This window comes from Bufo gargarizans, chromosome 4, assembly GCF_014858855.1.
Source record: "Bufo gargarizans isolate SCDJY-AF-19 chromosome 4, ASM1485885v1, whole genome shotgun sequence".
NCBI classification, from domain to species: Eukaryota; Metazoa; Chordata; class Amphibia; order Anura; family Bufonidae; genus Bufo; species Bufo gargarizans.
In genome coordinates this window covers 221,767,084-221,792,616 of record NC_058083.1, presented here as the reverse complement: position 1 = coordinate 221,792,616, position 25,533 = coordinate 221,767,084, and the positions used below count along the sequence as shown (strand labels likewise).

Below are 25,533 nucleotides of genomic sequence, written 5' to 3'. Positions count from 1 at the left end.
AAAATGAGCAGGGGCGTGAACAATAGCAACCTCACCACCACCAGCATGATCCACCACATGGCATTAAAGCACCGTGATAGGTGGGCCGAACATCTGGGTCCACAATCTGTGTCTGCGGGTCACACCACTGCCCTCTTTTCCCCTGTGTTACGTGCTGGCCAATCCCCTGTTCAAGACGCAGGCATGGATAACACCCGCCCTGCACCTGGACTTTCAATAGCACCATCAGTGACCACATCCACTTTCGCGTCCCAGCACAACATACAAATGTTCTTACCACAGGCATTTGAACGCAAGCGCAAATATCCAGCCACCCACCCACAGGTCAAAGCACTAAATGCACAGATTTCCAAATTACTGGCCCTGGAAATGTTGCCATTTACGCTTGTGGACACTGAGGCCTTCTGTACCCTCATGTTGGCGGCCGTGCACCTTTACACACTCCCCAGCCTCCACTTTTTTTCAACGTGTGCTGTGCCCGCCTTACACCAACTTGTGTCCCATAACACCACATGTGACCTGACCAATGCAGTTACTGGAAACGTCCACAAACACATGGACAAGTGCATTCGGCCAGGGATGCTACATTTCCCTGATGGAACACTGGATTGTTGTTGTGGAGGCCAGGAGCAAGTCGCACTCTGGAATGGCACAGGTGCGACCGACGCTGAGGATTGCGGGCCCTACGTTGATCAGGGTTTCCGACAGCACTTACGTTAGTGGCTCCAACCCCGACTTCTCTTCCTCCACCTCCTCCTCCATGTCCACCTCTGAATTATCCACGTGCAGAACCAGTCAGTCATTAGACGGTAGCTGGAAGCAGTGTAGCACTGCAGTGGGGAAGTGGCTACAGGCCGTGCTGAAGCTGATATGATTAGGGGACAAACAGCACACTGCCGCAGACCTGTGTGCAGGGAATAAGAGACCAGACTGAGCTGTGGCTCTCGCCACTCAACCCAGAATTAGGCATTGTTGTGCCATAATGCGGTGGTGGCTTTAGAGCTCGGCAAGCTCACACACATCCCATGCCTAGCCCCCGTCTTAAACTTTGTGTTTCAGTGGTTTCTCAAAACCTACCCCAATTTGCCTAAGCTACCAGTGAAGGTGTGCCACGTGTGTGCACATTTCCGCAATTCATCGACAGCTTTAGCCGATCTGTCAACATTGCAGCAGCTCTTGAAATTACCAGCTCACCATTTGACGTTCCACATCTTGGCCAGGCTTTGTGAGCAGCAGAGGGCACCAGTGGAATACTAGCTGCAACATGGTCGCCACCTTTACAGACAACAGATGGTGAGCGGTGACAACGATATTATTAGCATAAGCATCCCACTTCTGTGGCTACTCAAACATTCGCTGCTGAAATTAAGGATGATGCTTTGCATGTGGAAGAGGTGGAAATAGGGGAAGACATTACATGGTGATAGCCAGACCACCCTCAGTTCATCTTCTCAGTTCAAATTGGATGATGAAGAGGAGGAAGAGCAGGAGGAAGTTTCCTTCGCTACAGGGGGTAGTACCCATAAAAGTTTAATTCCATCTGTTCAGCGTGAATAGGCAGAAGAGAAGGAAGAGGATAAGGAGATTGAGAGTGATCCTCCTGATGACGACAGCAAAGTCTTTCCTGTTGGTACTCTGGACACATAGCTGATTTCATGTTAGGCTGCCTTTCCAGTGACCGCACGTTATACGCATTTTAGACAACACGCATTACTGGTTGTTCATCCTTCTTGACCCCCGCTACAAAGATAACTTCTCATCTCTCAAAACGGTGCAATGCCAGAAGATCCTTGTTGAAAAATTGCTCAAAAAATTTCCATCTGACAACTTTGGCGGCAGAGTTCGTAGTTCCTTGGCCAACCAAGGAGGGGAGACAAGGGGAACATGCAGAAGTTCCAACAGAGGCAGGGCAACACTCTCCAAAGCCTGGGACAGTTTTACGACACCCCGCCAGCACCCTCACCCTGATGCGTGGCCTAGTGTCACAAGGAGGGAAACATTTTGGAAGATGGTGAAGGAGTACATAGCAGACTGTGCCAGCGTCCTCAATTATCCCTCAGTGCCTTACAACTACTGGGTGTCCAAGCTGGACACGTGGGACGAACTGGCACTCTACGAGGTGCTGGCCTGCCCTGCCACCAGCGTTTTGTCTAAACGGGTATTTACTGCTGCTGGTGGCATTATAACAGATAAGCTTATCCGCCTGTCAACTGAAAATGCTGACAGGTTGACTCTTGCATATATTCCCTTTGCATATAATGTTTTATAGGATCAGCTAACCAGCAGGCCCTCACATATAATTTTTTGGAGAGTCAGCTCATCAACAGGCCCTCACCTACAATGTTTTACAGGGTTAGCTCATCAGTAGGCCCTCGCATATAATTTTTTAGAGGGTCAGCTCAACAGCAGGCCTGCACCAAAAATATTTTACAGGGTGAGCTCACCAGCAGGCCCTCGCATATAATGTTTTAAAGGGTCAGCTCACCAGCAGGCCCATCGCATATAATTTTTTGGAGGGTCAGCTCACCAGCAGGCCTTCACCTAAAATCTTTTACAGGGTCAGCTAACCTGCAGGCCCGCACTTAAAATCTTTTACATGGTCAGCTCACCTGCAGGGCCTAACCTAATTATACCTAATAGGTAATTTGCTCCCATGCTACCTTGCTTGGATGTGGTAGCTGTAGCCGTTTCTCAGGCTCCCTCTCCGGAATTGAACACTGATTGTCCTTACCCGTGGTCACCAAGGTTGAAGCTGAAAATAACATCAAAATTGATAGGGCAGAAATCCGAATGGATCATCGCCATCACGGGGACATACGATCAACCCCAGGTTATCAAGAGTCACCAAGGCAGCAGCATGCCCTCTCCCATAATGTTTTAGATGGTCAGATCAACAGGCGCTGACTCCAAATGTTTTTGAGGGTTACCAGCAGGCCATCAATCAAAAATTTTCAAGGCTCTATGTGATGCCCTCCTTTATGTGTAACAAAGGGTGTATTGTAGTGCCGATTCCTTGTACCTTTTGGCAGCCCTTTTACTTAGTGCATAGGCTTTAAGAGTGTAGGAGTCCCTTCCTTGTAATTGTTGGCAGCACTTGCATTTTATATACAAGTAAATATAAAGGAAAGAATGTTTCTTAACAATTTTTCATCTAAAATCGATTTTTTTCTTTGGTATGGTGCATATTATTGTCAGTCTGTAAAAGTGGCGTACTACTCGGACAACATCGTTCCCAGCAGTGACCTGGGAGTCCAAGATGCATCCAGACATCCTCCCCATGCTGTTACCGAACCATTTTGATGGTGTTTCCATCAATTTCTGACCATTTCCTATGAACCAGGCACCCTCCCCTCTTCAGAGTAGGGGGTGCCTGGTTTAATGCTGTGGTTCGACCATTGAATTACATTGTGCTCGGGTGCTCGAGCATCCCGATGTGTTTGTCCCGAGCACCCGAGCACTATGGTGCTCGATCCACACTAGTCTTTATTATTTTTCTGTGGTTTTTTATACAATTTAGTATTATCTGATCAGTCAGACAGGTAACATTTCAATTTTATGGTATATGATTTTTCCTAAGAGTTCATGCCCTCAAAATTTGTGTCAGAAGTTTGTGTTCAACTTCAAAAGAAATAACTTTATTTACAGTTGTGTGCTTTTTACTTTCTTCACTTAATCTTTGACTGTATCACTCTGTAGGATTCTGCTTTTATCTTCAGCAGTTTCAAAAGGATTGAAAAGAGTATTTATGTGTGCACCTTTGCTACTCTATTATTATACAATGCATTTCATACATCAACTTTTTTCCTTTTTAGATTTAAGATTCTAGAAAGTAACATATCAATATAATTTCAGTAAAGTGTAAAGTTCACTGAATCTGATTGAATCAGATTGTATATATACATCTGTATGAGCCACAAAGGAGTTGTGGAAGCAATTGCCTGATTGCACTATTTTCTGGGTTAGCCAAGGAGAAAAAGATAAACATGATTTAAAAAAAATCTGAAATGTAAAAAAGTTAACTGTGTCAGGCAAAAGAGTTTACATTGCTGAGCAGTTTACAGTATATAATATATATACTAATGATAAAACTTTTACAATACAGGTCAATCTTTAACCAATATGGAGAACAAGCTGGCCGTGGGCAAATTCAACCTCACATGGACAAAATGAAAATGTATTTCTTAAAGAAGCACAGAAAAAGCTCCTTTTTGTCTTATATTAGAATTAAAACAGGAATATATGTGTATAGATAGATAGATAATTATATAATGAATCATCTTCTTGCTCTGTCCTAGAATCTTATCCATGTGTTCCCCTACTCCCGCTTCACAATCCTGTGATAAGCTGACAGGTGGCTGGAGCAAGAGCCTCTCTGCTGTTCCATGTCTAATAAACACAAAATATAGTTCAAACCCTCTCCTTCTCAGGGTTGTGTAGAAACTTAATGAAACTAAATTTAATGAAAACAACGAATAAACTGAAACAGGCTGTTTTTCAGCTGATCAAAAGTTTAGGACCACACCTCCAGAAAAAACTAAACCCCCCAAAACAGAGATCCAACTTCCAAACATGAACTCAGTAATGAGTAGCTCTGCCGTTATTGTTTATCACTTCAAAAATTTGTTTTGGCATGCTTGATGCAAGCGTTTCCATGAGGTGAATGGGAACATTTCTCCAAGTGGTAAAGACGGCCGCACGAAGGCTATCTACTGCCTAGAACTGTTGTCCATTTTTGTAAACTTCCCTTGCCATCCATTCCCAAAGGTTCTCAATTGGATTTAGATCAGGGGAACACGCAGGATGGGCCAAAAGAGTGATGTTATTCTCCTGGAAGAAGTCCCTTGTCCTGTGGGCATTGTGTACTGTAGTTTTGTCCTGTTGAAAAACTCAGTCGTTACCACACAGACGAGGGCCCTCAGTCATGAGGAATGCTCTCTGCAACATCTGGACATAGCCAGCGTCCTTTTGACGCCCCTGCACTTCCTGAAGATCCATTGTTCCACTGAAGGAAAAAGCTGTGGCACGTGGAAAACATCTCAGGTGGGATCTGTTTGTCATGCCAGTAACGTTGGAAACCATCAGGACCATCAAGGTTAAATTTTTTCTCATCAGAGAATAAAACTTTCTTCCACCTTTGAATGTCCCATGTTTGGTGCTCTCTTGCAAAGTCCAAACGAGCAGTTCTGTGGCGTTCAAGGAGATGAGGTCTTTGAAGACATTTTTTGTTTTTGAAGCCTTTCAGTCTCAGATGCCATCTGATGGTTATGGGGCTGCAGTCAGCACCAGTAAGGGCCTTAATTTGGGTCGAGGATCATCCAGTGTCTTGACGGACAGCCAATTAGATCCTCCGGCTCAGTGCTGATGAAATTTTTTGGGGTCTTCCACTTGAATTTTTTGTTCCATAACCCTCAGGATCATTCCAAATGACTGTCTTACTGTGTCCCACCTCAGCAGTGATGGCGCGCTGTGAGAGACCCTGCTTATGCAGCTCAACAACCCGACCACGTTCAAAAAGGGAGAGTTTGTTTGCCTTTGCCATGACAACGTGTGACTACCTGACAGAAAATGACAATTAATTCACATCTTTGCACAGATTTGGCCATTTAAAGGCATGTGGTCCTAAAATTTGGATCAGCTGAAAAACAGCCTGTTTCAGTTTAATCATAATTTTCAATTAATTGAATGCTCAAAAAATGCTCAATTCATTTGATTTTTTAGTGGGAATGTGTCAACAGAAATGGCCTATTGTTTAAATCATGTTTTTATGTTAAAATTCCTGTCTTTTAAAAAGCAACTACATGGTCCATAGATGCAATGAACAGCAGCTGACTCAGTTGACTTATATGGGAAAGTTTTCTAAACATGTGCTTGGATCTTTGCAGAGGATCACGAGTGAACTGATAAGCTGTGACATCCCCTATTATGAATTGTGTATTCTGTGTTATCTACATAGAGGTGTTACTTGTCATTGCAATTCTGCCTATGCTAATAATGTTAATGGGTACTGAAAAATCACCTGTACACAACAGGAAATCCTGACCTATTATTAGGCATAGTGGCTTGCATCACAAATTCTAAAAAATATGTTGTTAAAATTAAGAAAATGTTTTAAGAAATAGATAATTTTCTATGATAGATTTCCTTTAAGATTTTTTGAATTGATTTTTATCCATAAGAGTATCATAGGAAACCAAGATACCTAGGTGTTCACTGATCTTTTTATATATTGACAAAAATTATAAGTATTTTTTCTGCAAAAATATTTTGGACTGCTTTCTAAAGTGCAGAAATTGCATATATGGTTGCTACTGACTTATCTGTAATCACTAATAATATTTTTAATATATTGATAAATGATACTTTCCCCATTATTGGAGCATTAAAGTGCATATAAGCTCTAAGAATTTTTTTCTTTTTTCTTCTACAGCTATTACGTGCGGTCACCCTGGAAATCCAACTCACGGCATAACAAAGGGCAGTGAATTTAATTTAAATGATGTGGTGAACTTTACTTGTAACACAGGTTACATACTTCAGGGGTCCTTTCAAGCACAATGTCGCAGCAATGGAATGTGGAGTAGCTCTCTTCCAACATGTCGAGGTATGAACTGCTGGATAATGACCATACATGGATTTTTTCTTACCTGGCATGATTAGTTGCTTGTACATTTAACAATTCTTTGTAATCAACGAATACAAACTTCATACAAAATTGCATACTATACATTAGAAACATGCTCTTTTGCTTCATTGACATGGGCAGGCTTTTCCCAGGTCATTATGCCTGGCCTTGGAATCAAGCAAGACAGGGAAGAGCTAGGGGGGGAGGTAAAGAAGTATTGTGCACTGAGCGGCTCAGGCCTGCCCATTGTGCATGTGAGACTAAATATGCATATAAATTAAAAGGCAATGTTCTCAAGATTGCAGGATCAGTTCTGGCAGCTAATGGTATAAGTACACTATGGGGTTGCAGCTCTACCAGGCATTGTGCACAGTTTGAAAGAGAATTTGGTACTGACAAACTCATTTTAATGAGATGCCAAATTTAGTTCAGAGAAAATTAATTAGCAAAATGTTAAAGTGTTCATACTCATTCAAAAGCTGTTGGCCAAACAAGTGTTCTGCCAACAGCTATTGACTGCTGAATTTCCCCTGATCATTCTCTATACGGAAATCTTTTTATGGCGAAAAGTTGCAGCTCCCTATACACATTAAATTTTAGCCAGCAATTTACCTGGCCAACAAAACTCTAATGTGTATGGGAGCCAAAAGCCTCTTTCATGAAAATGAGTTCAACGCAATGTGTGTCCGTGGAAGCTCCTGTACTAACCTCCCTGGCACTGATGGGGTCACATAGCATTATATTGATATATGATGATATGTAACTCTTGCAGGTCTGGAATGTATTGTATGATACTGACATAATGCGGTCAATGTTATACAATATATTCCAAAATTCTAAGGGTTACATAGCATCATAAATCAATATAATGCTAAGTGATCCATTCAGTTCTAGGGAGGCCAGTATGGGAGCTGCCGCTGACACATGCTGCAAGTTCAAAGCATTGAACTCACTCATATGGCGCAGCGGGAGCCATAGCATTGGGGTCTATGAGATTAGCAATCGAATGATTGCTTGTTAAAGTTCCCTTTTGAAACTACAGTACTAAACAGTGTAAAAAAATGTTTTGCAACTGTACAGATAACCCTGCAAAAAAATGTGCCCTCACATAGCCCCATACACATAAAAATAAAAAAGTTATGTGGGTCAGAAATGTTGATGAAAAGAAAAAAGTTTTCTTCAACATTTTCTTTTTCTGTATTAAAACCCAAGAAATTGTACTGACCCAGAGAATGACACAAGAGATTGTACTGACCCAGAAAATGAAAGTAACAGGTCATAAGATATACTGTTAAAACAAAACCCATAAAACTGTTGCAATTGTGTTTTTTATAACTCCAGCCCATTTTGAATTTTTTTTACCTGCTTCCTATTTCATTGTATGCAACCGTAAATGGTGCCATTATAATGTACAAATTCTCCTACAAAAACAAGCCCGGCTATGTGAATAGAAAAATAAAAAAAGTTATGGCTTTAGGAAGGCAGGGAGTAAAAAACAAACATGAAAAAAATTAAAAATCTCCCGATCTTGAAGGGGTTAAACATTTAACTATGTGTAACAATATGTAAAAAATGAAACTTCCAATGTATTTCTGAGTAAATTCTAGCCAAGATTTATCTATTACATTATCCCCTTCCCACTGAAAAAAAACCTGATCTGAATTCAATATGGTGGGTTTTAGTTGGCTGGTAATAACGTGTCCTTCACCAAATAATGCAGCCTCCGACTCAGTTAATACTTTACACAATACATATGGAAAGTCATTTTTCTACACCAGTTAAAAGGGTGAGTTCAGACTTCTTTTTTGCCTAAACCTATATGTCATCAATATGGATGCTTTAAAGGAATGCAACAAGGAACAGAAAATTCTAACAAAAGTTGCTCACCATTTTAGAAAAAGTCAAGACATTTATTTTGAATGGACCATAGTATGAACTAAAAAGAAAGTTTTTTGCAGAGCAATAGCATTCACAGACAGAAGTAGAATTTAACTCACCACATATATTCAACTGACCTCTGTTTTTAAAGGGAGTCTGTCACCCCCAAAATCGGTTTTGCAGCAGGCACAGCGGACAGGGCCACTCTATTTGGAGGACCTCACATACCTGCGTTCTCTCAGGGATTGTCACTCAAGCAAAAGGGGAGGCAGTGGTTGGCATTACTGGTGGAGTGATTGTGAAGGAAGCTGAGCTGCCCCGCCCAGGGTGCACCAAAAATCCAATTTGCATAAAAGTAAAAAAAAAAAAAAAGCATTCCTCAGGATTAGAGTGCAATATTTTCACAAGAAAATGATAGTTTACTTTGGACCACCTACCCAACATGGCTTTATACTTACTTTAAAATCGATTTTTGGATGTCACAGACTTTAATCTCATTCTTGATTAAAGCATGGTACACGCCCATGTAGAACCTGTGGTAACATACCCCCTTTGACATACTGTAAAAGTTTCTCCATTTCATACAATACTAGTTCAGGCTCCACCCCGTGTACTAGTGACACAGCTGTCCTATCATGAAGACATCAGGACATGTAGCAAATGTTACCATGCTCTAAATTTTCAACTTATCTATGGCCAGAAGACACAAACAGTAGAAAATTGTACCGCTGCCATGGGGCCTTCTGGCAGGTGGGCTAGTGCATGTGCATTACTTTCCCTATGGCTAAAGCTGCCCTGGTGCACACTTTTATGTCATTTGCTGATACAAAACTATAAATATAGATATAAAATTAATTTCCTACACAAAATAAATTTTATCATATTTTTGCTTTATAGCCAGTCAGTTAATAAAATCCATTTACACATGGCAAATCGAATCACTTGCCTCTATCTAAATATTCATTCTCCCTCCAAAGATACAAAAGTTGTTTGAATAAATCTGCATATCTTCACATGTATCTAGAATCGATCTCTTTTTACTTGTATACAGTACATCACATTTCAGCACAGGATAAAGAACTGAATTGCCTTCTCTGGATTATTGTCAAAGCTTCAAGGTCTAAACTGATATAGTCGCTAATGGAAATTTGTGTCACTAGATCCCAGATAAGATATGTAGTTTTAAGATATTTTGCTCAGAATTGTAAGATGCAAGAAAGTTTCTTAAAGAACCAGAAGACATCAGGAATCTATGTGAGGATCTTACATTTGCACTAGCTGGATTTATTCACTTAAATTGGCTTCTTATATTTGATCGATAAGGAATTAAAAGACAACAATTTCATTTTTTATTTTTTTTTCATTCTCTATGGTTGCTATATCTTTAATTAGTTTCATACAAATAAAGCTTAAACAGTATCTGCCGCAAGAATCACTATTAGTGTTAAGCGAATTGAGCTTCAGATCATAGATCTGGTCGATTTGTTCTAACACTTTATTTTAATGCTGTACGGAGACTTGTGTCCATACATTATTAAAATGTATTGCCTTCACGGAGGCAAAATGTGTTTCAGTTCACTAGATAATATTGTAGGTAGTAGGCGACCACAAAAATAACATTTAACTATTGAAATGCTGTCGCTAAAATATTTTAGCGACAGCATTTCAATAGTTAAGCAAAATTTGTTTCACCTGAAGTTGGGTGATGTTCTACATCTGTAAAAACATTTCAAATTTAGAATCTGAAGTCAAGTTTGGTACCTTGGAACCAAACCCAACTTCAAATTGCTAATTTGAGATGTTTTTGAAGATGTAGAACTGAATACTGAATTAATTCACTGAAGTCTCGCGAGACTTCGAGTTTAACGAATATTGTATTCATGGAGGCAATGTTTTTATGCCTTACGGAGACAAGTCCCTGTAAGCATTAACTCTAATGCTGTTATTTATGAAACTGGTCAAAGTAGAACTGGCTTAGTGTCCCATAAGGAAAATGTGGATAGATCTGGAATTCAAATAAAAATGAATTCCTTTATTGACTCAGAACATAGTAGAAAAATACTAAAACCATTGTTGCTTAAGTGTTTCACACATTCAAGCCCTTCCACATAGCATACTATGAGGCAACTAAGCCAATTCTACTTTACACCAGTTTGATAAATGACCCTATAAGTGTTAGAACAAATTGACTTCAGATTTATGATCTGAAGTTCAATTCACTCAACACTAATCACTTTACAAACTGCATAGATTATTAAGTACATTTCTTCAACCTGAAGATGCTGGTCTACTTTAATTGAAACTACATATCAGAATGACTATATAATTATTTTAAAAAGATTTCCCACCCTATTTATTAGTCCAGCAGGGGACTGCCAGACCCTGTGAATCCAGTGTATTCATGAGCTAAACTCAATGTTTGCCCATCTAGCCTAAATGACATACTCTTTCAGTATACCTCCTCAAAAACTTATATTGCTAAACCGCAATTTATTTGGTTCTACAGTGAGAGAGATTTCTTCCAAAAGTGATTTCAGGGCAATTTACACCTCCCCAACTTCATCTGCTGCTTTTGTTTACTGTGAAGCTAGAAAGGGAACCTGTCACCGGGATTTTGTGTATAGAGCTGAGGATATGGGTTACTAGATGGCCGCTAGCACATCCGCAATACCCAGTCCCTATAGCTCTGTGTGCTTTTGTTATGTAAAAAAAAAAAAGATTTGATACATATGCACATTAATCTGAGATGAGTCTTGTACCTGACCCATCACACATACAGGACTCATCTCAGGTTAATTTGCATATGTATCATATTGGTTTTTTTACACAATAATAAAAGCACACGGAGCTATGGGGACTGGGTATTGTGGATGTGCTAGCGGCCATCTAGCAACTCATGTCCTCAGCTCTATACACAAAATCTTGGTGACAGGTTCCCTTTAAGCTTATGTTGAATACTGTGTGATTTCTGCAACAGCATGTGAGGAGGTGCATTCATTTTCCTACTGACTCACTTCAATATCAGGCAGAAAAGATTTTAAAAAGGAACATGCAGTCATTCTAATATAGACTTTTAAAGTATAAGTCTAAACAAAGTCTCTAGTCTAAGAGGTCTATTTAATAATGGATTCAGTTTGTAACATAAAATCTGATGATAGAATCATTGTATAATGGAAAGTTCTGCAACTTTGAAATGTACTTTGTGTTCCATTTGCTCGCCAGTTTCAAACTTTCTGCCGTCAAGAAATAAAAATAATAACATATATTGTTCTTCTCTCAGCTAAGCGGTGTTTTATATATGAATACAAAACTTTACAACTGTGCAAATTTGCCAACTGTGGCAAACTTATCAAGCTGATGCATGTGGCATGGTGAAAACATGGCACATGCCATGTACTTCATTTTGTTAACACAATTTGCCATATCATTTCTTTTAGGCTATGTTTACATTTACATAATGGCGTCTGTTCATATCATTTGCCGTGCATTGGGCTGGATTTCACATACAATGGACCCAAGTGGCATTCAGAAGACCCTTTTAACTTACAATGGGATCCGTAAGAGTTTCAACAAGGCTTCAGGGCAAGAATAGCACTCCATATTGTGCTATTCTTCTAGTAAAAAAATTATAGAACTGCTGACAGAATCCTGGCAGAAAACAGATTAAATCTCCAGATTCTAACCAGTATACTTAAACTTTTGTGAGATAACAGCATACACTTCAGACAGTTTTACGCCGCTGGCATGTTCATATCACACAGTATTGTGTAAACTCTTTTAGCTGAGAGGAGAACAATATACAGTACAATATTTTTTAGATAGTTAAAATAATGTATTTACTGTAACAACTAATAAACTAAGAGGGTGAAAATAGTGAGGTATTTGAATCATAAACAATATTACACAGTCAAATGGCTTTGCATTATATACAAATTAAAGGATTTGTAGCTTGAGCTCAGTCCCTTGTCTATAACAAGCTGCCTTGGTGATCAACTGAGCACTACAGGTCCTGCTCCTGCAAATAACATTGTTCAGCACTGTGCAAATAAATCTTCAAACATATTACACACAAGGGTCAGGTAAATCAGAGCTCTCTATACTGGTACATAGAGAGGGATCCCATCTACGACGTCTGGTTACCCTAGTAGGGTACAACGACAGCACTTGCTTTGATAAGACAAACCATTTAATCTCTTATTGCAATATGACATAACTGTACATCATAAGAGTTTAGGGCAAATATGGAAAGGGTTCATACTCTGAGCTTGCTTCAAACATGGCCAGTGCAGTTGTATTATACAGCCAACCCTCGGCAGTAGTGACTAGGAATGTCGATGACTCTAATCAAGGTCATTTAACCTCTCAGATGAATATTGCTGGGCTTTGCTCTCTTGTAAAGGTTCCCTGGCTTGTCTTAGCTGTTAGCCTATGAAGACATGCATGAGGCATGGCTTCAGAGGAAGCTAGTTAAAATCATATATACTGAAATAATATTCTATTGCAGTCTATGGGATAAGTGATCAGAAGATTGCAGGTACAAATCTCCAAAAGGAACCAAAATATATAGTTAAAATAAATGTTTTTAAAATCTAAAAAACATGAAAGCAATCCCCTTTCCCAATATTACACATAAAAATAAATAAGCAACAGGAACAAAAACATAATTATGTTTATGGCTTGAAAAGCCTGTAACATACTGTTGTTAGTTTGTTTCAGCTTATTATTATTCAGTTTCATTATTCTTCTCCGCCCCCCACCCTTTTTCTATACGCTACTCCTCCTACAGTTTTGGGGTTACAAACGCCAAACTTCCACACTTCTTCGACCTATAGTGAGGTAAGTTGCTTGTGCTTTAATAAGCGATCCCATCCTCTGGGCCCCTGTGTCAGACCACCGAAGACCTTTTTTGCCATTGACTTTGACAGGGAAAATTTTCAAATCGCTCCCACTCGCAGTTTTAAAGCTACACTCCCAAAACTCGGACCACATATTGTTGGTGTAAACCCAAATAAAAGGGTCAATTTTGAGGGAACACCCAAAAGCGAGCAGAGCTAGCAATGGCCAATAAAAATGTAGCTTTTTTCTATACGCTACTCCTTCCACAGTTATAGGAGTACAACTACCAAACTTTGCACACTTGTTCAGCACATACCCGAATAGGTTGCTTGTGCTTTGTTAACCAATCCCACCCTCTGGGCCCTGGGGCTGCCCCCCGAAGACCCCACTTTTTGGTAAACTTTATTTGTAAAATTGTAAACTTTTGCCACTCGTACAGCTTTGAAGTTAAACTCACCAAACTTGGGTCACTTAATCATGGGGTAAATCTGAAAATTTTTGTCACATTTTGGGAACTCTAAAAAGTGAGCGGAGCCACAAACTACCAATCAGATTTTCACTATTGACTTCAATAAGAAAATTTAAAAAGCTGTTATTCTTGCAGTATTTAAGCCAGAGTACCCAAACTTGACACCATGGGTGAATGGGGTTAAAATTTATAAAAATTGGGTGGAGTCTACAACGGGCAATCAAATTTCAGCCATTTGTTTAAATGGGAAACTTTAAAACTGCTGCTGCTCTTAGATTGTTAATGGCAGGGTCCTCAAACTTGGCACAGATTGTCACTTGAGAACTGGGATTAAAATTCAGAAAAGTGGGCGTGCCAAAAACAACCTATCAGATTTCTTTGATTGATTTAATTGGAAAAAAATTAAAAATGCTGCCATTCTTACCTTTTTGATGTCATGGATGTCAAATATCACAAATGTGGTCATTGGATGTTTCCACTTGAAAGTTAGAAAAAGTGGGTGGAGCCACCAACAACCAATCAAATTTCATGCATTGATTTTCAATTCTCAAACCTTAAAGTGTTAGTCACTGGGTGACTGTGGTTCACAATTAGGAAAAAAATGGGGCCAGGTAACAACAGCCAATTGACCTTAATGAAGAAAAGATAAACTGCTTCTATTATCACAGTTAAATGCCAAGTGTCCCAAGCTTAGCACAATTACTCAATGGGTGACTGCGGTCAAAAATTAAGAAAAGTGGGTTGAGCCTAAAACAGCCAATCAGATTTCACCTATTGACGTCAGTGTAAAGCTTTCAAATACTGCCATTCTCATAGTATTAAAGCCAGAGGCCAATCACATTTCAGCCATTCGTTTTATATGGGAAAATTTAAATTGCTGCCACTCTTAGACTGTTTATGGCAGGGTCCTCAAATTTGGCACAGTCAGTCATTGAGTGACTTGGGTTCAAATTTTAATAAAAGAGGTTAAACAGACTGTGCTTATATCTTTATTTATCTACTATTTGCAGTTTTTTGGTCAAGTTGACCCCAGAAAACATGTAATAAAAAGTGCCCAAAAAGTTGTATGTACCCTAAACAAAAAACTTTCTATAAATGGAAAAACAAATGAATTTTCACATTTCACCACACAAATAATTTTGTCATTTTCCAATGCAAGCTATGGTAAATTAAATGGTGCCATAAAAAATAAAACTTGTCACACAAAAAACAAGCCCTCATATAACTACGTGAATGGAAAATGTAAAGTTATGGCCTTTGGAAGGTGGGGAGGAAAAAATGAAAATGAAAAAGTTTGGAGGTCATTTATCAATCTGAAATATGCCTCAGTCAGGTGTATTTCAGGCTCAGATTGCAGTGCAATGGTTAGTTGAGTCGTAATCTACGACTTCTCTCTGACCATGCCAGGTCTAAAAAGTGGGTGTGACACGTGCGGGGGTGGGCTGGCAGGCCCTTCTCATTTATCATTTTTTATGCCTAGCTTCCTTCATGACTCCGGCGGATCCACCGCCAGCTTTAAGGTTTATTAATACTGGCGCCTGAAACACCGGTCTTAATAAATGTGCCACTTTATTTTTAAATTTCTTCTTCCCACCCAGCAGTACATGTTACAAAATATATACATACTTGCTTGCTGCCTCTCTATTATGGCTCTGTATTACTTGACTTCTGATCCTTGTCTGTTAGCTTCCCCATGGACAATGTCATAGGTGTCACTACAGCCAATGACTGACCTTAGTGGTAATGCTGTCACTACCAGAGCTTTGAGACGTTCTCACAGCTCTGTCTCTCCACCCCTGTGATGATGTCACTTAGAGTTTGGAGGTGTTCTCACTGTTCTGTCTCTCCGCCCCTGTGATGAGGTCTTTACTCTCAGCTGTTCCTCCTGCGTTTGATTACCCTGCCTTTAAATCACTCCTCCTCCTATTGCAGGGTATTGCAGGGCGTGGATTATACTTCTCTTTTCAGTTGTAGTTCTGCCTTGAGCATCGTCACTTCTTAAGCTACTAGTTCTCTGGACCTGTGTTCTGCTGCTGCAAGCACTCCGGATATTGCCAGCGGCCCTTGGATCCGTCTTCTCTGCGGCTACAGCTCCATCAGCTAAGTGTGCAGACTTTGTTGTGTACCTGGTGATTTCCTGACTGGATCTGAGGTGGCCACAGTTCCCTCCATATTCTGAGCAGGGCATCGGCGGCCGTGCCCCTTCCACTATTGTAGGGGTTACAGGGCTCATCAGTCTAAGGTACGTGGGCATGCCTCGTTCCACCATTTGGATCCGGGCATGTGCTTTAGCAGCATAGGGAGAGTGTTGAGGGTCTGACAGGGGTCACCCTTCCTCTTCCCTAGTTTGGGTCCGGTCAGTAGCTCTTCTTTCTGTGTATGCTCTGGTTACCCTTAAACAGCCGTGACATTATAATCCACCAAAACCGTCCTTGTTGACATGGATCCGCTTTCTGGCTTGGTTGACCGCATGCAGGGTCTTTCTTTGGAAGTAGCGGATCTCCATCAATCTGTGACTCAGCTACAAACATTGGGCTCTGCTCCGGCTCATGGAGTCTGTTGCGAGCCAAAGGTCTCACTTCCGGAAACGTTCTCCGGGGGCAGTGAGAATTTTGTTCGCTTCAGAGAGGCATGTAAACTCCATTTTTGTTTGTGTCCCCACTCCTCTGGTAATGAGGAACAGAGGGTGAGGATAGTCATCTCCCTGCTCAGGGGTAATGCTCAGACTTGGGCTTTTTCGCTGTCATCAGGGGATCCCTCCCTTCGATCCGTGGAAAGATTTTTTGTGGCCCTGGGGCAGATATATGATGACCCGGATCGTGTTGCTCTGGCAGAATCAAACTTACGTGTTTTATGCCAGAGCAAACTGTCTGCGGAGCTTTATTGTTCTGAATTTCGGAGATGGGCAGCTGATTCAGGCTGGAATGATGCTGCACTCCGAAGTCAGTTCTGTCATGGTCTCTCAGAGGGTTTGAAAGATGCCTTTGCTTTCCATGAGAGACCAACGTCCTTAGAGTCGGCCATGTCATTGGCGGTACGCCTTGACAGGCGTCTAAGGGAAAGAAACAAGACCTCTCCGTCCAGCCATTGTCAGTCTAGGGGCAATGGTGCGGACTCATTCAGTATGCAGGGGTCTCATCCTGTCTCGCTCCCCTCTGAGGAGGAGCTCATGCAGCTAGGCCGACTTGCCCCTGATAAAAGAGGATTTAGTCCTCAGCATATGGTGTGTTTTTGTTGTGGCGGCATAGGTCATTTGGCAAATGTTTGTCCGTCTAGGAGATTCCTGAAATGTACGAAGAGCGATAATAAGAGAAAAACATTTATATTTATATTTTATTTATATTTTTAGCACATTTATATTTTTAGCACATTTGTAACTGTGAATGTTATTCATTTTATGGAAGAAAAACGGCGATCAAATCCACCCCATATATTAGAATAGGCACAACTAATTGGTGGGTGGAACAATAGGATATATAAGGAGTGAGAATCCACTCACTCGGTGGCCACTGAGGAAGAGGTGTAATACCTTGAAACGCGTCTGGCATATCAGAGTGAGCGTGGATTCCTAGGAACATACAAAAGAAGCTGGACATCAACAAAGATCGAAAAACATCAGCGATCTTAAAACGAAAGTGATTAACCTCCATTACCAAAGTTACTGCCGCAGACTAGTGACGTCATACACAAGCGTCTACCCTGAACTCCAGAGACCAGGTCACGTGGGACGCCACAGCCGTGTACGGCTACCTGGGAGACTAGCGCTGCAGCTACGCAGCAGGAAGGGGTAAGAAAAGAAAGACACAGTGGCGAAGAATCAAAGTAAGTAACCTGGAGGGCACACACGCATCTCTGTCAACTCACACATTGGACTTTAACATTTGATCCGGGTCACTATTTATATCTTAAGTGAACGGAGTGCCACACGTATTCAAAGGCACAGGACTTTAACTCTGAGATACCTAATCTCCAGTTGGAATAGTGTCCTGAGACACAGCACGGTGCGGGCTCTATAACATCACCCCAAAGGGGCTAGAGTGCTACACCTATAGTGAGGGACACTTATTATCAACAAGCTTGACGCCACAAATTCCCAAATGGAACATTAAAGGTCATATCATCACCATATCGTGTACCAACAACACGACAGCAATTACATCTACCAGTGGGACATTGGCGTCATCCTGTTGTAATATATTGCATTTGATTGCTGCATATCGCATATTCATAATTCATTTTTATTTTTGATGTATGTTTTATGTGTATTTTAGGGGTTTGCTTTTATTGCTTATTAAATTTAGTGTACATCACTCTGTAAGTGTTCTTCTTATGAGTGTGCCCCCTCATCCCTTTATACATTATACCACTTTCTTTGGTCCTGAGGGTAGGACCTGAGGGTGAGCACCTTTCCATACAAATTATTAGTGAGCCGCTGTACTCTTTTTACAATAAGAGAAAAACCTCAAGAGGTAAATCATCAAGTTCTGCTTCATCTGCTACTTTGGGCAAAGTTGATGTGGGAATTGATGCTATTCCTCTGACCTGCAGTTCACGTTTTCTCCTGTCTGCCAGGGTGGCGCTAGAGAGCAAAGTCATTCCTTGTGAGATTTTTGTCGATAGTGGAGCGGCCGTCAATCTTATTGACACTCAATTTGTAGCCTTGCATGGTTTTCAGGTTTGTACATTAGAAAAGGATATACCTGTTTTTGCTATCGACTCTGCTCCACTCTCGCAGAGATCTCTGAAAGGCATTGTTCACAATATCCGGCTAGCTGTAGGTGACACTCATGTGGAGGAGATATCTTGTTTTGTCCTTAACGGATTGCCTTCTCCTCTAGTTTTGGGGCTACCCTGGCTCACTAGACATAACCCCTCTATTGATTGGCAAGGAAGGCAAATAAATGAGTGGAGTGACTTTTGTAGAGAGAATTGTCTCACAGCCACTCTTGCAGAGGTGTCTACTAAAACTCTGCCATCATTTCTCTCTGATTTCTCGGATGTGTTTTCCGAGAGCGGTGTCCGGGAGCTACCTCCTCACCGGGAGTTTGACTGTCCCATTAACCTCATTCCCGGTGCCAAGCTGCCAAAGGCACGCCTCTACAATCTCTCACAACCGGAAAGACTCGCAATGCGAACCTATATCTCCGAGAGTCTCGAGAAGGGGCATATTCGTCCCTCAAAGTCGCCTGTTGCCGCGGGTTTTTTTTAAAAAAAAAAAAAGATGGCTCTCTGAGACCTTGCCTAGATTTTAGGGAGCTGAACCGTATCACGATTCGCAATCCCTATCCCCTTCCTCTGATCCCGGACCTCTTCAACCAAATTGTTGGGGCCAAGGTGTTTTCCAAATTGGATCTGAGAGGCGCGTACAACCTGGTCAGGGTCAGAGAGGGGGATGAATGGAAAACGGCCTTTAATACCCCTAACGGGCATTTCGAGAATCTCGTTATGCCTTTCGGCCTGATGAATGCTCCGGCCGTCTTTCAGCATTTTGTTAATAGTATTTTCTATCATTTAATGGGGAAATTTGTATTGGTGTATCTTGATGATATTTTGATTTTTTCCCCTGATGTTCAGACCCATCAGGATCATCTTTTTCAGGTCCTGCAGATACTGCGGGAAAATAAACTGTATGCCAAGCTGGAGAAATGTCTTTTTATGGTATCGGAGATTCAATTTCTGGGTTTTCTCCTCTCTGCTTCTGGTTTTCGCATGGATCCGGAGAAGGTCCGTGCTGTGCTGGAGTGGGAGCTTCCTGAAAATCAGAAGGCATTGATGCGCTTTCTGGGTTTTGCTAACTACTACAGAAAGTTCATTTTGAATTATTCCTCTATTGTCAAACCCCTTACTGACATGACAAAAAAGGGGACGGATTTTTCCTCTTGGTCGGAGGAGGCGCTTGCAGCCTTTTCTAAGATTAAAGAGAGTTTTGCGTCTGCTCCCATCTTGGTGCATCCCGATGTTTCCTTACCTTTTATTGTTGAAGTGGATGCTTCCGAGGTGGGTGTGGGTGCAGTTTTGTCCCAGGGCCCCTCTCCTGCCAAATGGCGACCTTGTGCCTTTTTCTCTAGAAAACTCTCCCCGGCAGAGAGAAACTATGATGTGGGAGATAGGGAGTTGTTGGCCATCAAGTTGGCTTTCGAGGAATGGCGCCATTGGTTGGAGGGGGCCAGGCACCCTATCACCGTTTTTACCGACCATAAGAATCTGGCGTACTTGGAGTCAGCCAGGCGTATGAATCAGAGACAGGCCAGATGGTCTCTGTTCTTCTCCAGATTCAATTTTGTTGTTACTTTCCGCCCTGGGATCAAGAATGTGAAGGCTGATGCTCTCTCTCGCTGTTTTCCGGGAGGAGGAAACTCCGAGGACCCGGGTCCCATTTTGGCGGAGGGGGTAGTTGTTTCTGCTCTATATTCCGATTTAGAGGCCGAGGTCCAGGCTGCCCAGTCTGAGGCACCTGCCCGTTGTCCCTCCGGGAAGTTGTTCGTGCCTCCTGAGCTACGTCACAAACTCTTTAAGGAACATCATGATACGGTTCTTGCTGGTCACCCCGGGAGTAGAGCCACGGTAGATCTCATTGCTCGGAGATTTTGGTGGCCGGCTCTTCGTAAGTCTGTGGAGGGTTTTGTGGCGGCTTGTGAGACGTGCGCTCGCGCTAAGGTCCCTCGTTCACGACCTTCAGGTTCCCTTCTCCCGTTACCCATACCTTCCCGTCCTTGGACACACCTGTCCATGGACTTTATCACGGATCTTCCTCGTTCCTCGGGGAAGTCGGTGATCCTGGTGGTCGTGGACCGTTTTAGCAAGATGGCTCATTTCGTCCCTTTCCCTGGTTTACCCAATGCTAAAACGTTGGCACAAGCTTTTGTCAATCATATTGTTAAATTGCACGGCATTCCCTCTGAGATTGTTTCCGATAGAGGCACGCAGTTTGTGTCCAGGTTCTGGAAGGCTTTCTGTTCTCGCCTGGGGGTTTGGCTGTCCTTCTCTTCTGCTTTTCACCCGCAGTCGAATGGTCAGACTGAGCGCCTCAATCAGAATCTGGAGACATATTTGCGCTGTTTTGTGGCAGAGAACCAGGAGGATTGGTGTTCATTTCTCCCTCTTGCTGAGTTTGCTTTGAACAACCGTCGTCAGGAATCTTCTGATAAGTCACCATTTTTTGGTGCATATGGGTTCCATCCGCAGTTTGGGACATTCTCGGGAGGGGCTCTTTCTGGTTTACCTGAGGAGGAGAGATTTTCCTCGTCTTTGTCTACCATTTGGCAAAAGATTCAGAGTAATCTCAGAAAGATGAGTGAGAAGTATAAGCGTGTGGCTGATAAGAGACGTGTGCCTGGTCCGGACCTGAATGTGGGTGATCTGGTGTGGTTGTCTACAAGAAATATTAAACTGAAGGTTCCCTCCTGGAAATTGGGTCCCAAGTTTATTGGGCCTTATAAAATTTTGTCAGTCATCAATCCTGTTGCCTTCCGCCTTGATCTTCCACGGGTTTGGAAGATACACAATGTATTTCACAGATCTCTCTTAAAACCATATGTCCAGCCCACGGTACCCTCCTCTTTGCCTCCTCCTCCGATTTTGGTTGATGGCAATCTGGAGTTTGAGGTTTCCAGAATTGTGGACTCTCGCATTGTCCGCGGTTCTCTTCAGTACCTCGTTCATTGGAAGGGTTATGGTCCTAAGGAGAGGATGTGGGTTCCGATGTCGGACATTAAAGCCACTCGCCTTATCAGGGCATTTCATAGGGCTCATCCTGGGAAGGTGGGTCCTGGGTGTCCGGAGTCCACCCGTAGAGGGGGGGTACTGTCACTACCAGAGCTTTGAGACGTTCTCAAAGCTCTGTCTCTCCACCCCTGTGATGATGTCACTTAGAGTTTGGAGGTGTTCTCACTGTTCTGTCTCTCCGCCCCTGTGATGAGGTCTTTACTCTCAGCTGTTCCTCCTGCGTCTGATTACCCTGCCTTTAAATCACCCCTCCTCCTATTGCAGGGCGTGGATTATACTTCTCTTTTCAGTTGTAGTTCTTCCTTGAGCATCGTCACTTCTTAAGCTACTAGTTCTCTGGACCTGTGTTCTGCTGCTGCAAGCACTCCGGATATTGCCAGCGGCCCTTGGATCCGTCTTCTCTGCGGCTACAGCTCCATCAGCTAAGTGTGCAGACTTTGTTGTGTACCTGGTGATTTCCTGACTGGATCTGAGGTGGCCACGGTTCCCTCCATATTCTGAGCAGGGCATCGGCGGCCGTGCCCCTTCCACTATTGTAGGGGTTACAGGGCTCATCAGTCTAAGGTACGTGGGCATGCCTCGTTCCACCATTTGGATCCGGGCATGTGCTTTAGCAGCATAGGGAGAGTGTTGAGGGTCTTACAGGGGTCACCCTTCCTCTTCCCTAGTTTGGGTCCGGTCAGTAGCTCTTCTTTCTGTGTATGCTCTGGTTACCCTTAAACAGCCGTGACAAATGCATCCCCAAGTATCACATGACTCAGGAGTGCCATGCGGAAATCACCGCTGGGGCTAGAGATTGACTGTAGCAGCAAACATGACCTTGTCTCTTCAGAAGTTGACAGACAGGGACAGGAAGTCCAGGGATGACAGCTCAGAAGCCACAGAGCCATGACAAAGTGGCAGGGAGCACATAAGTAACTATTTCCTTACAGTTCCTGCAGGGGTGGATATAAAAAAAAATACTGGACAACCCCTTTAAGCTTTATTTATATAAAACTGGAAAACCTCTTTAACATTGAAAATACTGTATGATTGCATCTGTTGTTTCTACAATTTATATTTGTGTGCACATGATACTATAATATTTGTAGAGTTTTAGCTCTATAAGATTTTTAGAAGGTAGTGCGGTTCTATATAGTAAATACTAAAACACCATAGGAGGTATAGATGAAGGTACAGAAACTTTACTTGCACTTGACAGTGCCACTTAGTAGGAACACCCATGGTCTGAGTGGTAGTTGTTTAAGATGGAGCACAGTGATACAGATCAAAGACAACAGTGAGACATTTGTACATCTTTACTTTAGACATACTGTCGTTAAAGTCCTTCCCGTGTGCAAGTAAATAGCTTAGCATACCGCAGATGTATTTTGTCTTCTACATATGTAATCATTTTCTGTGACTTTTTCCTACTGCAATTGACTTTTCCCTGCTTAATATTCTTTGTTCATTTTGGTGTCTGTGAAGAACAGTTTTTTTTTTGTTTTTTTTTACTTTGCCTTGTTCCTCTACAAGAATCTATTTCTGCAAATGACTCAAATTGTATTTCATGAATCGTGACAATTATTTGGATCCTCTACTTACTTAGATCTTTGCCCTTTTGCCTGTTGTCCTACATCCTTACCTTTTCTTAATCAAAATGTTTCAACAAGCAGCCTGAGTGTAGGTGTGGAATAGAAATGTCTGCAGTAGTGTGTATGAATGTTATCAAGCAAATGTTTTTAATCTTCCCCAATCCACTGGTTTCATGGATTCACTTCTATGAATATATAAAATTTAATGACAAAGTGCTGTATATACAGTATTACAATTGCCTGATACAATATATCATTGGAAAAAGTAGTGTAAAATATCCCCTATATAGAAATAAAGTAATATGGTTTGAAAAAGTGGAATACCTGTAATAGTGTCTCTTTTGTAGAGTCATTCTCTTTCATTTGCATAATTGTCTTTTGGGAAAAGACTATATACTGTATAACTTGCAAATTATCTATGTTATGTTATGTTATGTTATGTTACTAAGTCCTTGTATAGCGCTCTAGAGGAACTCAATCCGATCGAAGCGCTTCTCATGCTGGTTTACGAGTGAAGTGGGCGGGGGACTAATTGACCAATATCCTTCTCCATATAGGCAAGCATGTAAGAGGGTAGCGATTAATGCATTTTTATGGAAATAGTTTTACTATGTTAATGTATGGAGTGTTGTGTTAGTAGTGGTTGGTATGGCTGTGGCTGTTTATGCACATATACAGTATGTGTCTGGAGTAGATCTCGGGGGATTACGGTCCCTAGATCTTACTAGAGAATAAATCAGATATTGCCCTAGATTTCAAACAAAAAATGATACTTTACGCTGAATCTTTTCCCATAAAACTATATATCAGTTTGCTAAGTATCTCCTGCTCTTTAACATGAGGCTGGCAGATTATACTTCTTGTTCAATGTGACAGCTTCTTTTTTTAAATGTGTGGGTTTCTATAAATCTCAAGGTGTGTCCATTTAAATGATCACAAAAAAGTTGGTTTGCAATTTACTGTACAACAAGCCTCATTAGTGTGTCAAAGCTAAGATGTTAAGGACTATAGCCATAGAATTGGGCTTTAATAATTTAATGTAGGCAGGAGTCCGCAGCAGACTATTACAGTGCAATTATCACGTGCACACAAAAATACTAGGTCTGCTCTATTAACCGAAGTCATAGAAACCTTTAATCTCCTCCAGTTCCTTTGACAGATCGTAGGGTTCTCTGTTCAGGATTCCTGTTGTGATGGCATACTTATGTATGCCCTAACAACAACCAAAGAACAAATAATGAGGCGTCACTCCAAAGGAGGTGAGGGTGATGGACCCGTTTCTTACCCAGTCACTCACTTTAAAAGAGAGTGTACAACCTGTAGATTTATAAGTACACAGGCTAAGGCACTTGCATATATGCATATAAACAAGTACATCATTATATAAAATAAATAATAAAACTTGCATATGAGATTAAAAAAGGAACAAAAATAAAAACATCCATAAACAAAGTAACACATTAAAAAACATGCAAATATATGCAAAACATATTTTTACATATAACACATTCTATTACATAAAAAAACAGCAAATACTATACACATATTGGGTATCACCATAACCATAGCAACCTGTTCCATTCATTGCATCATTTAGGACAAACATGTACATGGCATAAAAAAATATACAAAATACAAACAAAAATACAAAATAAATTTTTTTTTTTGCATTTTCATCAAAATATAAATCAATATGTTAATTATAAACATTAGTGTTAAGCAAAGTGAAGCGTTTGAAGTAGAATTGGTTCTCAATTTTAGAAAAAATATGATTCTTAAAAGCATAATATCTTCGTTCTTTATGCTAACTAATCATCTTTCCCCTAATATGGCGGCTGGAGTACCCCCCCCCCCAAAAAAAAAAATATAAAAATAAAAACTCACCTCATCCACTTGCTTATGCCGAGACTCTTGATTGAGAGAGACCTGCGAAAGGAGCATGATGACATCACCGTGCATTCCTAACGCGATCATATTGTGATGATCACGAGCGCATTGCCTCTGCAGGATCAAGAGTAAGAGGTGAGTGATTTTTTTTTAAAAACCCAAAAGGCCATATTGCAGTAGTGTATTACCGTTTTTAACTGCCATTAAACGGGTGCACTTCTAAGCGGCCGTTAAAAACTGTCCCATTGATTGATAAGCTGAATGGGGTTTTAACATAGCAATTTGTGATTCATTAATTCATAACAAATCTAATTTATTTTTCTAAACTTTCCTCATCTCTAATTAACATATATGTACCCCAAAATGGCATAAAAATGACCAATAAATGCTTTTGCCAAAAATGACTAGATCTTTAAGGGGTTAAATAGATCATACCCATAGAGTTGAGACTGTGAACCAACACAATGGCTAGAGAATGTTATTAGGATATAATGCAAATTATTAACCAACATACTTTTATATGGAGCAAGTAATGAGATCTC

The 25,533-nt window shown here is 41.2% G+C and overlaps 1 protein-coding gene across 1 annotated transcript in view; it reads left to right on the top strand.

Moving 5' to 3' along the window:
* CSMD1 (CUB and Sushi multiple domains 1) overlaps positions 1 to 25,533 on the top strand; it is a 2,061,198-nt gene that overhangs the window by 1,895,296 nt on the left and 140,369 nt on the right. The window contains exon 54 of the mRNA XM_044291097.1: positions 6,428 to 6,601. Within this exon, the coding sequence (XP_044147032.1) occupies positions 6,428 to 6,601 (174 nt within the window). The remainder of the gene's footprint in view (positions 1 to 6,427; positions 6,602 to 25,533) is intronic.